This window comes from Oncorhynchus keta, chromosome 31 (genome assembly GCF_023373465.1).
Source record: "Oncorhynchus keta strain PuntledgeMale-10-30-2019 chromosome 31, Oket_V2, whole genome shotgun sequence".
In the NCBI taxonomy this organism is placed as follows: Eukaryota; Metazoa; Chordata; class Actinopteri; order Salmoniformes; family Salmonidae; genus Oncorhynchus; species Oncorhynchus keta.
The window spans coordinates 16,992,737-17,007,235 of NC_068451.1; the positions used below are offsets into that span (position 1 = coordinate 16,992,737).

The 14,499-nt window shown below is 46.2% G+C and overlaps 1 protein-coding gene across 1 annotated transcript in view; it reads left to right on the forward strand.

The window, feature by feature from the left end:
* LOC118364074 (zinc finger protein ZFPM2) overlaps window positions 1–14,499 on the forward strand; it is a 177,714-nt gene that overhangs the window by 51,874 nt on the left and 111,341 nt on the right. The window contains 1 exon segment of the mRNA XM_052489767.1: window positions 13,576–13,674. Coding sequence (XP_052345727.1) covers window positions 13,576–13,674 — 99 coding nt within the window.

A 14,499-nucleotide genomic window follows, 5' to 3' on the forward strand; every position in this document is an offset into this window, starting at 1 on the left:
CCCCCTCTCTGTATCTCTGTCTCTGTCTCTCTCTGTATCTCTGTCTCTGTCTCTCTCCCTCTCTGTATCTCTGTCTCTGTCTCTCTCTGTATCTCTGTCTCTGTCTCTCTCCCTCTCTGTATCTCTGTCTCTGCATCTCTGTCTCTGTCTCTCTCCCTCTCTGTATCTCTGTCTCTGTCTCTCTCTGTATCTCTGTCTCTGTCTCACCCCCTCTATGTATCTCTGTCTCTGTCTCTCTCCCTCTCTGTCTCTCTCCCTCTCTGTATCTCTGTCTCTGTCTCTCTGTATCTCTGTCTCTGTCTCTCTCCCTCTATGTATCTCTATCTCTGTCTCTCTCCCTCTGTATCTCTGTCTCTGTCTCTCTCCCTCTCTGTATCTCTGTCTCTGTCTCTCCCTCTCTGTATCTCTGTCTCTGTCTCTGTCTCTCCCTCTCTGTATCTCTGTCTCTGTCTCTCTCCCACTCTGTAGCTCTTTCTCTGTCTCTCTATCTCTGTGGCTCTGTGCTGCTCCTATCGAGGCCCTCCATGCCCACTGGAGAATAGTGAGCTAGCGTGTCACTTCCCTGCCTTTGAACCAGTACAGTACTCCGAACAGTCTGAACACTCCCAGCTCACACCTGCTACTGCTGGTAGCTATCAGCCACAAAACGCCTAACGCAGTCAAACCCACCAACTTCTCTTTGAACTCCAATTCAATTAGATTGCTGCTTTATTTTAGTTTCATATTGGTCACACCCTGCCATCACAGGAGTTAAATTACAACCTGCTCCAGGATACAGTGTGAAGATGACAGAGCTGTCACACACATACACAGAGGTGCATACATGCCCCCCCCCCCTAACACACACACACACGCACACGCACACACACACACACACAGACCTCCCCCCATACCCCCAGTTCTTGGGTTTTAGTACCCCAGGTGTCCTCAGAATTACTGGCTCATGAATGCCATAAACTTGCCTTTTAATGAAGAACCAATACTTTGATTGTCTCACGTCTCCTTTAGCTTCAACAAGAAATGTTTTGAATTATTCTTTATTTTTCACACCTCTAAACTTTTAGGATTTGCATAGGCTACGCCCTCAATAATCATATCAATAAAAGTACCCCTTTGTTCTTCAAAAGGTCAAAATATATATATTTTGAAAACGTTCCAGAATGTTATTTAACAGCAACACCTCCTTGCCTATGCCTCTGATATAACTGTATATTGTGAGAGTTATACACTGCAATAGGAGAACCACTGAATAGATTGTGATTCCCAGACCCATTAGCTCTAGGATAAATTGAACAATACAGTACTGTATGTGAAAGTAGCCCAAGGAATATGAACATTTCTTAAAATGTGATTGTACAAGTCTTCAAAGAGCCCTGGAGAAACCATTTGATAGCTCTATTGTCTTGGATAAGACCAAGTATGAGTGTGTATGTGCCTAAAAATCTCCTTTGACTTTCTGATGTTTTGGAATGAAGTAGGACTAAGAGTTGTCCGAAGTGCCAACGGTTCGTTTTGGATATACTTAAATCATCTTTCCCTTGTCATGTACAAAGCTTTACCAGTCAGATGTTTTACTTTCACTATCTAAGCTTAGCTAAGTGTCCCACTTCCTCTTAAAACCCAAGTGATGTCCTATGCAACTTTCTTTTCTTTTGTCGTTGCAAGTTCTGCTCAATCATCAGGTATAGCCATTTTCCAGCCATGTTCCATTGCTCAGTGAGATCTCTTTAAACCTCATTTAAACCTGTGTCTGAGTGGCTTAAATTTACCCCACTTATGTTGAAAGTGCCTGCGAATGAAACAAGACGCAATCCTGGAACAGCATTAAACGGTTTAAGTGTGTTATTCCTCGACTATAGGAGGAAAAAAAGCGCCCCTTGATTAACTAAACCCTCTCAAATGTGATGGCCGTGGTGTAATTAGTCCGGTGCGGAGTTGAACGTAGGTTTTAAAGCAGCCACTCATCCCCATGGCCTTTATCTTCTCTTCCTTCTCTTCCTCCTCTCCTCCCTCTCGGAGAATACGGTCTCCCCTGTGAAGGAAGGTTTCTCCACTGAGCCACACTGTGGGACTTTGTGGTCTTAGCTTAGCCTTGTATCTGTGTAGTCACTCTGCGAAATGGGCTTGTCACAGGGACCTCAAACCTCCATTAAAAGTTGGAGCCTATAATAGGTATTAAAAAGCTGTGGGAACACAAAGAGGAGGACCAATTTTCATTAACATATGAAGCACTTATTAACTTTGATCGGAGTGCGGTGAAGTAGCAAAGCCGCTTAAAGGCGCAAAGGTCAAGAAGTTGAATGGCACCAGAGTCGTACCCGTCTGCCTTACCCTTGCAGAAAAGACAGGGCCTCCTTCAGATAACTGGTGGGAGCACCTTGACGCCCCAGCGGGACTTGACTTGGTCGTGACTGAGACTCTTCACACAATTCATAGGGCCCTGGTTGGTTGACTCTGGAGCCTGTGCATTCTTCTGTTCCTGTCCTGCACCTGTTATTGATGACCTTTTGTTTACGTCTTTTAACCAGGAAAAGACCGTTGAGCTCAGAAACCTGTTTTGCTGGTTCTATATGCGGTGTGTAGTGAAGATACGCCGACACACCGTACTATCTCGTCACCTTGTCTTTTGACAGCTGCTTGGGGCACTTGGGTCTTATTAAGTCACCTGTCGTGTCTGTTTGGCAGCATACGTCATACATTCTGGCTGTTGTTGCGTCGTCCAATGTTTTAACAAAGAATGAGTCTATTTCTTTCCCAGAATCCCTGTCCCTTATACACATTCTTATTCAGAATGTCATGTATGTAATCTGTGTTTCTGCAAACTGTCTAAGCGTTCCACTTTGTGGACACCTTCAACTACTTGGAGAGTGTCACTCTTCAGTTCTACCCATGCCTACTCATCTACCATGAAATGATAGAGAGGCTGTTGTCTGTCAGTGACACCAAACATCATAATGGCTCTGAAACGGCATACATTGGTGTGAAATGAAGTAGCTAGAATATAACTAGAATAGAATAGAACAGGGAAGCTCTGTGAGAGGAGAGCATGTGAACCAACATTGAGTTAGAGAGAGGGGTTCTACCCATGAGCACTCTGGACAGGCCACACCCCTCCACCACACACACCCCCACCTTCCACACCCCTGCAGAAACAACCTTGGAGTTTAAAGAATCTATCCTCAAACAACTTCCTGTGCACGGTCCACCTGCCAGTGAACTGAACGCAGAGGCAGGATTTATACTCTGTTGTCACACCCAGAGCCGTAATTGTGAGAAGGATGCCGTTTTATTTACAGAGTGGCATCTTTTTTACTGAAATTGTGAAATTTCACCTTGTTCTTGTACTCCTTTTTATTGTTGTGGAAATATGAGTGGGAAGGGGATGGGGGATGTGAAGTTTAACACGGTGCTGGCACAAGCTGCTCTGTGTGTGTGTGTGTGTGTGTGTGTGTGTGTGCGTGCGTGCGTGCGTGCGTGCGTGCGTGCGTGCGTGCGTGCGTGCGTGCGTGCGTGTGTGTGTGTGTGTGTGTGTGTGTGTGTGTGTGTGTGTGTGTGTGTGCGTGTGTGTGTGTGTGTGTGCGTGTGAGATTCACCTATTTACTGATGACGAAAAGCAGCTGTAATGTACATAGATTTTTATTGATTACATGTGATTCTGATGGTAGTAAAGTGCATACAGTGACTATATGCCTTAAATGTAATTGCATTTCTAAGAATGAGACAATTGCATTTATCTTCCAATCACCGTTAATAGATCCAAATTATGGCATTACAATGCAGTCATACACAGTTTACTTTCTCACAGTTCAAGGGGACCTGAAAATCAGGTCGGATATTCATTGTGGTAAATACAAAATCACATTGACCCTCGATTTGACCTTTCAATGGCTAATCTGAATCATAGTCAGTCAGAGACATATAGCAGCAAACAGAAAGTGGCAGAATTCATGTGCCACTCTTTGTACCATTCAGAAATAATCAGGATCCACCAACAGAACATCTCCTCCATTCTCAGTTTTATTTTGCCACAGCTGCCAGCCCAGTGCCTGGAATGGTAAATGTGGAATTTTAATGCACAGTTGATGCTGAGGAATATGGGAAATGCTAATTTGTGGCGCGATAAGATGAATCGAGACATCCCTTTAGCCCCATTTGACTCAGTGGAGGAAATGAATCATGAATGTTTGTTAAGTATGACAATCTAACGGGGCCAGATCTACATGCTCCCAGACTGGAGAGAGAGGGAGATAAAACCCGGCGCAGACGCCCAGGAAAACTGCCAGATTCTGTAATGATGGGAATTTATTGGCAGTTACAGAGACAGTGGCAAGGCTTATTCACTAATAAGCTCCCTCCATTGGAGAGCTCCACTGCATAGTGTTGGTGGGGGGTTTTGCCCGTATCTCTGGAAGATATATGATGTATTCTCTGTAATGGCTCTTCTGAGAGCAGAGACAGAAGTCTTACAGCTATGCTTGACTTTGGTGGAGACGGTGTCTTTTTGGAATCACGACACGGTATTTACTGTATCAACAACCTCCTTTAAACACAAATGACCTTCTGTCTTTTGCCTTTGACTAGATTTAGCTAGTTTATCTTCATTAGAAAGCGATGTGATCTTGATAGCAGTTTGGTTATCATGACAACCTTGAGACTAACGTAGATCTATAGTCAAACCCAACCCTAAATCCTAACCTTAACCTAATGCGTCCTATGGTGGTTTAAACATACAGTAACCATTTGCTTTACTGACACCATTTCAACATCATCATTCTCTATGCTACAATAAGACCTTGTAGAGGGAGTAGCAACCTGTCTGTTGGCTGGCTGGCCAGATTAGGCAGCTCTGAGCTCCTTAAAGTCGTACGCGAACCAGATTGACATTTTCAAGGGCTTCCTTGGCAGAGACAATGCTAAAAGGGAGAGAAAAAGCCAATATGACTTTGTTCCTACCTTGCTGGAGGAGTTGTTTGTGTAAATCGCCTATAAGCTTATTGACCTGGATGTGTGGCACCCGACTGTGTGTGACTGTGATTTGGCTGGAGAGGCTGTCCTTTGATGAAGCAGCGATAGGGAGGCCTGATTCTAACAGCTCACTGACACATGCCCGCAAACTCTGCCCTAACATACAATGTGCATCCCACCCTACCCCATGCTCTCCCTACCCTACCCATGCTCTCCCTACCCTACCCCATGCACCCTTACCCTACCAATGCACTCCCACCCTACCCCATGCTCCCCTACCCTACCCATGCTCTCCCTACCCTACCCCATGCACCGTTACCCTACCAATGCACTCCCACCCTACCCCATGCTCCCCTACCCTACCCATGCTCTCCCTACCCTACCCCATGCACCCTTACCCTACCAATGCACTCCCACCCTACCCCATGCTCCCCTACCCTACCCTACCCCATGCACCCCTACCCTACCAATGCACTTTCACCCTACCCCATGCAACCTTACCCTACCAATGCACTCCCACCCTACCCCATGCACCCCTACCCTACCCTATGCATCCCTACCCTACCCCATGCTCCCCTACCCTACCAATGCACTCCCACCCTACCCCATTCATCCCTACCCTACCCCATGCTACCCTACCCTACCCTACCCTACCCCATGCACCCCTACCCTAGCAATGCACTCCCACCCTACCCCATGCAACCTTACCCTACCAATGCACTCCCACCCTACCCCATGCACCCCTACCCTACCCTATGCATCCCTACCCTACCCCATGCTCCCCTACCCTACCAATGCACTCCCACCCTACCCCATGCATCCCTACCCTACCCCATGCTCCCCTACCCTACCCTATGCATCCCTACCTTACCCCATGCATCCCTACCTTACCCCATGCTCCCCTACCCTACCCCATGCATCCCTACCCTACCCCATGCTCCCCTACCCTACCCCATGCTCCCCTACCCTACCCCATGCATCCCTACCCTACCCCATGCTCCCCTACCTTACCCCATGCATCCCTACCCTACCCCATGCATCCCTACCCTACCCCATGCATCCCTACCCTACCCCATGCTCCCCTACCCTACCCCATGCTCCCCTACCCTACCCTATGCTCCCCTACCCTACCAATGCACTCCCACCCTACCCCATGCATCCCTACCCTACCCTATGCATCCCTACCCTACCCCATGCATCCCTACCCTACCAATGCACTCCCACCCTACCCCATGCTCCCCTACCCTACCCCATGCTCCCCTACCCTACCCTATGCATCCCTACCTTACCCCATGCATCCCTACCCTACCCTATGCACCCCTACCTTACCCCATGCTCCCCTACCCCATGTTTCCCCACCCTACCCCATGTTCCCCCACCCTACCCCATGCACCCCTACCCTACCAATGCACTTTCACCCTACCCCATGCAACCTTACCCTACCAATGCACTCCCACCCTACCCCATGCACCCCTACCCTACCCTATGCATCCCTACCCTACCCCATGCTCCCCTACCCTACCAATGCACTCCCACCCTACCCCATTCATCCCTACCCTACCCCATGCTACCCTACCCTACCCTACCCTACCCCATGCACCCCTACCCTAGCAATGCACTCCCACCCTACCCCATGCAACCTTACCCTACCAATGCACTCCCACCCTACCCCATGCACCCCTACCCTACCCTATGCATCCCTACCCTACCCCATGCTCCCTACCCTACCAATGCACTCCCACCCTACCCCATGCATCCCTACCCTACCCCATGCTCCCCTACCCTACCCTATGCATCCCTACCTTACCCCATGCATCCCTACCTTACCCCATGCTCCCCTACCCTACCCCATGCATCCCTACCCTACCCCATGCTCCCCTACCCTACCCCATGCTCCCTACCCTACCCCATGCATCCCTACCCTACCCCATGCTCCCCTACCTTACCCCATGCATCCCTACCCTACCCCATGCATCCCTACCCTACCCCATGCATCCCTACCCTACCCCATGCTCCCTACCCTACCCCATGCTCCCCTACCCTACCCTATGCTCCCTACCCTACCAATGCACTCCCACCCTACCCCATGCATCCCTACCCTACCCTATGCATCCCTACCCTACCCCATGCATCCCTACCCTACCAATGCACTCCCACCCTACCCCATGCTCCCCTACCCTACCCCATGCTCCCCTACCCTACCCTATGCATCCCTACCTTACCCCATGCATCCCTACCCTACCCTATGCATCCCTACCTTACCCCATGCTCCCCTACCCCATGTTTCCCCACCCTACCCCATGTTCCCCCACCCTACCCCATGCTCCCCACACCCTACCCCATGGTTTCCTACCCATGCTCTCATGCTCCCCTACCCTACCCCATGTTCACCTATCCTACCTCATCCTACCCCATGCTTCCTGACCCTACCCCATGCACCCCTACCCTACCAATGCGCTCCCCCACCCTACCCCATGCTACCCTATCCTACCCCATGCTCCCCTACCCTACCCCATGCTCCGCTACCCTACCCCATGCTCCCCACCCCCTACCCCATGGTTCCCTACCCTACCCCATTTTCACCTACCCCATCCTTCACCATGCACCCCCACCCTACCCCATGCTCCTCTACCCTACACCATGCTCCCCCACCCTACCCCATGCTCCTCTACCCTACCCCATGCTCCCCCACCCTACCCCATGCTCCTCTACCCTACACCATGCTCCCTACCCCATGCCCCCTACCCTGCCCAATGCCTCCCCACCCTACCCCATGTTCCCCCACCCTACCCCAATTCTTCCCTCCCCTATCTCATGCTCCCCCACCCTACCCTATGCTTACCTACCATACCCCATGCAACCCTACCCCATGCCCTCAACCCTACCCCATGCTCCTCTACCTTACTCCATGCTACCCTACCCCATGCCATCAACCCTACCCCAAGGGCCCCTACCCTACCCCATTTTCACCTACCCTACCACATTCTACCCTACCCTAACCCATGCACCTCTACCCTACCCCTAACCTACACCATTACTCTACCCCATTCTACCCCACCCTACTCCATGCCACCTTACCCTATCCCACCCCATACTACCCTACCCCATGCCGCCTACCCTACCCCATGCTACCCTACCCCATTTCTCCTAATCTACCCCATGCTCCCCAACCCTACCCCATGCTTCCCAACCGTACCCCATACCACCCTACACTACCCCATGCTTCCCTACCCCACCCTACCCTACCCCATGCTACCCTACCCCATGCTGCCCTACCCTACCCCATGCCACCCGGCCCTAACCCATGCCACACTACCCTACCTCATGCACCCTACCCTACCCCATGCTACCCTACCCCATGCCACCCTACCCTACCATCCTACCCTACCCCATGCACCCTACCCAATGCTACACTACCCTACCCCATGCCACCCTACCCTACCCCATGCTACCCAACCCTACCCCATGCTACCCAACCCTACCCCATGCTACACTACCCTACCCCATGCTACCCAACCCTACCCCATGCTACCCAACCCTACCCCATGTTACCCAACCCTACCCCATGCTACACTACCCTACCCCATGCTACCCAACCCTACCCCATGCTACCCAACCCTACCCCATGCTACCCAACCCTACCCCATGCTACACTACCCTACCCCATACTCTTCCCTCCACCTTTCTCCATCCTCACTCTCAGATACATTATTTTTCTCATTCACTCCTAAATGTCTTCATGTGATTAAACAAGGAAAGGGGTTTTAGCCAGCGGTAGGTTATTATGACATAGACTATAATGTAGATCATTGACAATCTGTATCCTTTGATAACACGGCATGAAACCAGTGATATCAAACACAGCTCCCTCTGAATGAAAAGGAATGCTTTAATGTTCGTATGGCAAAAAGGTTTTGAGATAGCTCAGGCACATTGAAATCATGTTGTATGTATCCCTGCATCTTTATCATACTGTAGCCTACATACTGCTACAACATGTTCCTCCTCGATGGTTTCCCGTGCGACATTCGCTAGAGAGGGAACTTCCTCAAGCCCAGTGCTTGCCTGTGACATTGTTCATCTCTGTGAGGTTGCCTGGGCGATTGTGTTTAAAATGCATTGCAAACGGTGGTTACATAGAAGGCAGCAGAAAATCCGTAATCACTGCTTAATTAAGGAATCATCTTGTAGCTTCATTTCCTGAGCTGTAATTAAACACTTCCAATACGTTTCGTTGCAGGGCTTAACATGTTCGCCTGAGATCAAGGTACTGCCTTTAATGTTATCTCACCCGGCTTCTTTAAACTCGCTCCACTGAAAGGAACTGTTGATATTCGCCCTTTGTTATCCTCGTCATAACGCCTAGTGATCCCCAGTATGCTAAAGAGCGTCTCCAGCTAACTGTACTCCAGGCCCCCAACAGTAAATAGCGAGGCGGATTCAGAGAGTGGGCTCACTGATAATACCTACTGGGAAGGAAGGAAAGGGGGAGAATTTCGCCATCCCAAGCAGACACTTGCATAAGCTAAACTGGGTCACTGTGACCTCATGTTACTGTTAGTAGGACAGTGCTGCAGACTTCCTTCACTTGTCGTTTTTTTCTCTCTCACACAGAGAGGCAGGAAGCTGCTATCCTTTTGGCAGTGTTTGCTGCCTTCTTTGAAGTGAGCCATGTGTGTAGAAAGCCAAACAAGCGCAGTGAGTGTTGGTTGATCTGAAGATGAACCCAGGATGGACACAATGTTAAGGCCTTATTCTGGACTGTATAGACGTGTCCGATATGACACTCTATTTACCTTATAGTACACTACTTTTAGCCAGAGCCAGTAGTAGTTGTAATCATAGTACCTTTACTTCTGAAGGGTCTGACTAAATCCATCCCTCTGCTTCCTTCAATGAAGTCTAATAATAACCCATCAACGCCCTTGGACGTAGTCTGTAGGTTTAACACATCGAAGCAACGGAAAAGATGATGTGACCAGATATAACTAAGTGTCCCCTCCAATAAGGACAAGCCTACCATCAGCAGTACAGCTCAGAGACTGTAGACAGGGCTGGGGACATAAACATTTTTATATTCTAATCATTTAGCAGACGCTCTTATCCAACAGTCTCTCCGACACAGTGCTAGTGTTTTTAGCCACATTGCATGTATTGGATTTAGGGGTTTGTTATAGAACGCCTTAATTATCTGTGTCTATATAGTGGACTTGGACATGCAAAACAGAAGAGGTTTTCAAGGAAAATCTCGGAACGTGGTAAGCCGTATTCCCATCACGGTGGTTGCTGTGGCTGTGTAGTGCTGTAAAGTACTCTATGTTTTACAAGGTATTTAAGCACTTTACTTCCCAGGTTAGAGATAGATAGCCAAATATCCATGGGTATGTCCTCTCCCTCCCCACTCTCTCCCCTTTCTCTCTCTCTCTCTCTCTCTCTCTCTCTCTCTCTCTCTCTCTCTCTCTCTCTCTCTCTCTCACACTCTCTCTCTCTCTCTCTCTCTCTCTCTCTCTCTGTGTGTCTCTCTCCCCGTCTAGCTCTCTCTCTCTCTCTCTCTCTCTCTCTCTCTCTCTCTCTCTCTCTCTCTCTCTCTCTCTCTCTCTCTCTCTCTCTCTCTCTCTCTCTCTCTTTGTCTCTCTCCCCGTCTAGCTCTCTCTCTTTCTGAGCCTCAGCCCTGAGACTGTAAATCTGCTGTTCTGCATCCTAGAACACACATTCTCCCTCCTCCACAATAGATCAAACAGTAATAAATAGCCACCTTCCTCTCTCTCTCCCAAAGTTCTTGCTCCTCCTTCCTTCCTGCTACACACGGGTCTCCTCCTGTATGGTAACTCATAGGAACTCTAGATAAAAGTGTTGCAGCTGCACCAGCCACTGGTCCCACAGTTACACACACTTGATACTTCTTGCAATTCAATGCACTGTACTGGACATACATAGTAACAATAAAACAATGTATTCAAAGCTGCATAGGTGATATTGCTTAATGTTAAGAACATTGTATATATGGCTAACATAACCATTTGTTTCCTGTTTTGAGCCCGAGATGTTTAACGTTAGTTACAGTACCATCAAAAAGTATTCACACTCCTTTACTTTTTCCACATTTTGTTGTATTACAACCTGAATGTAATATTTATTCAATTGAGAGTTTTTGTCACCAGCCTACCTACACGCAATATCCCTTAATGCCAAACTGAAATTATGTTTTTAGAAATAAAAATTAGAAATAGAAATTAAATTTTGACCAATTAATTCAAAATGAAAAGCTGAAATGTCTTGAATCAGTACGTATTCAACCCCTTTGTTATGGCAAGCCTAAATAAGTTCAGGAGTAAAAATGTGCTTAACAAGTCACATAATAAGTTGCATGGACTCACTCTGTGTGCAATAATAGTGTTTAACATGAGTTTTGAATGACTACCTCATCTCTGTACCCCACATATACAATTATCTGTAAGGTCCCTCAGTTGAGCAGTGAATTTCAACCACAGATTCAACCACAAAGACCAGGGAGGTTTTCCAATGTCTTGCAAGAAGGGCACATATTTGTAGATAGGTAAAAATAAAATAAAAAGCAGACATTGAATATCCCTTTGAGCATGGTGAAGTTATTAATTACACTTTGGATGGTGTATCAATACACCCAGTCAGTTCAAAGATACAGGCACCCTTCCTGACTCAGCTGCCGGAGAGGAAGGAAACCCCTCAGGGATTTCACAGTTAAGAGTTTAAAGGCTGTGATAGGAAGGATGGATCAACAACATTATAGTTACTCCACAATACTAATGTAAATAACAGTGTGAAAGAAGGAAGCCTGTACAGAATAAAAAATATTCCAAAACATGCATAGGGCACTAAAGCAATAAGGCACTAAAGTAAAACTGCAAAATGAATTGGTAAAGAAATGAACTTTATGTCCTGAAAACAAAGCGTAATGTTTTGGCAAATCCAACACATCACTGTTTCCACTCTTCATATTTTCATCCATGGTGTTGACTGCATCATGTTATGGGCATGCTTGTCATCGGTAGTGCTGAGCAAGTAACTGAAATGTCGGTTATTTCTTGGTTTTTAAACAACTTTTGACCAACAACAATTGACCATCATCGGTTAACTTTATTATGTGAGCTCAATGCCCACATTGCGCTGCAGTTTCTCTAGACATAAATCAGATCATGCACAAACTGTGCGGTGTAGTAGGGAGTTGTAGTTTCCAACAGGCCAATGTTCTACATAGTTAAGCGCAGATAACTTGATAATTAACCACAATCACCATAATCCATTGCGCTCTCACGTGTCCGGTCTGTTTCTTCTACGCCTGCTATATTAGAGACAGAAGAATGTGCTATCAGGACGGATACATAGAGAGCAGTTGCTTCGCGAGGTATTTTTTTATCTGAAAATACATGATCTAAGTGATTGATAGTTGGTATTCAGCAGTCATTAAAGTATGTCTTATATACTTTGAAGAACCACTAAAATAGTGATTTTGGCAGACAGCATAGGCAGCAGCTCTATCGAAATGAGATGATGACTTGGAATTAAATAATAAAGTCGTCAAATAAATTAAATGTAATATACACAACAACTGAAATATAATATTCAAGTAAAGTCATTTTAATAAATGATAAGCAGTAATGGTCAGTCTCTACCATCATACGACTTGTATTAATTGTTTTATTGTGTGTTTTTACAGCATTCAACCCCTTTAATGCATAGTGCATTTAATGTAAAACAAATTATATTGAGAACTAAATTGAAAATCATGATTGTTTTTGAATAATTAAACCGAAACCGAATCGACCTCAAAAATAACTAATCGTTCAGCACTAGTCACCTACAAAGACCAGGGAGGTTTTTAGGATAAAAATACATGGAATAGAAGAGCTAAGCCCAGGCAAAATCCTAGAGGGAAACCTGGTTCAGTCTGCTTTCCATCAGACACTGGGAGACAAATTCACCTTTCAGCAGTACAATAACCCAAAACACAATATACACTGGAGTTGCTTACCAAGAAGACCGTGAATGTTCCTGAGTGGCCTATAGTAGTTATGGTTTTGACTAAAATCAGTTTGAAAATCTATGGCAAGAATGGCTGTCTAGCAATGATCAACAACCAACTTGACAGAGCTTGAATAATATTTTAAAGAATAATGAGCAAATATTGCACAATCCAGGTGTGCAAAGCTCTTAGAGACTTACCCATAAAGACTCACAGCTGTAATCGCTGCCAAAGGTGATACTAACATGTATTGACTTTGGGGTGTGAATACTTACTGTAAGTTAATGACATATTTCTGTATTTCATTATTAATACATTTGCAAACATTTCTAAAAACATGTTTTCACTTTGTCATTATAGGGCATTGTGTGTATTATGTGTAGAAAAAAAACATATTTAATGCATTTTGAGTTCAGGCTGTAACACAACAAAATGTGGAATAATTCAAGAGGTATGAATACTTTCTGAAGGCACTGATAACAGTTGTATCAACTGTATTATATGGGTGCTCCTCGATCAAACGTGGTTTAGCAACAATATGATTTAACTGTGAGGGATGTCACTCAACATGACCAATCTGTGTGTCCCATGTCTCCGTCTGTCTACAGGTGAAGAAGATGGCAGTGGAGTAGCAGGGGAGTCAGACATGGATGGGCAGAGTGAGTCCAGACACCCAGCTATAGGACCAGAGGATTGGGATGGACCAAGTAAGTTTACGTCATTTCTCTCTCTCTCTCTCTCTCTCTCTCTCTCTCTCTCTCTCTCTCTGGTGGTTGTCATCTGGTTGTCCGGCGGTTGTTTGACATCCCTCAACCAGAAAGCCGCATCTCAATCAGGAAGTTACTTTTTTAAATGACATCTAATGACATATTTTGCCTGCTGGGAATGGAATGCACCTCGTAGGATGAGTGCTTTCAAATCTACGAAAAAGGGAAAGAGCAAGGCACGTGAGATACAAGCTACAAAAGTCTCTGAAGTTGGGATAAAATGTGCTTCCTAATAACAATAGATTAAAAACTGGGGAAAGTGATGTGGTGAGCTGAATGAGTATATTATCACCTTTGAATAGTAAGTTAACTTACCAGTGTTGAATGGGTGGATGAAATTGCTTTGCTCTTAATCTTATGGTATATGTGCTTGAACATAGAATGAAACCCCGAAAGAAAGCTTAGAATATTTTTTTTTACTATATTTATTTTCTCTTTGAACATCTCATTTTACCATGCAGATTCCCCTTGCTGTTCTTCACAAGAGTTTCGGGGAAAAAATGGTTGTATCTTGTTTTTTTGTTCGTCTTAAAAGTCACTTCATCAAAGTGATGGATAATACATCGAACAAGATAGCAACACAGCAATTACTGTTGAGGGCATTACATCCACATTGCTGAACACACAAAATATGATTCCCTTCTAATGCGTATGACCTATTGCAGCAGGTACATACGTTTATAGAAGTGGGATTTGGACAAGTTGTGCTGGTGTTGAAGCCCCCTGCGGTGTGTATTTTATACTGACAGTGAATCAGTGTTATCG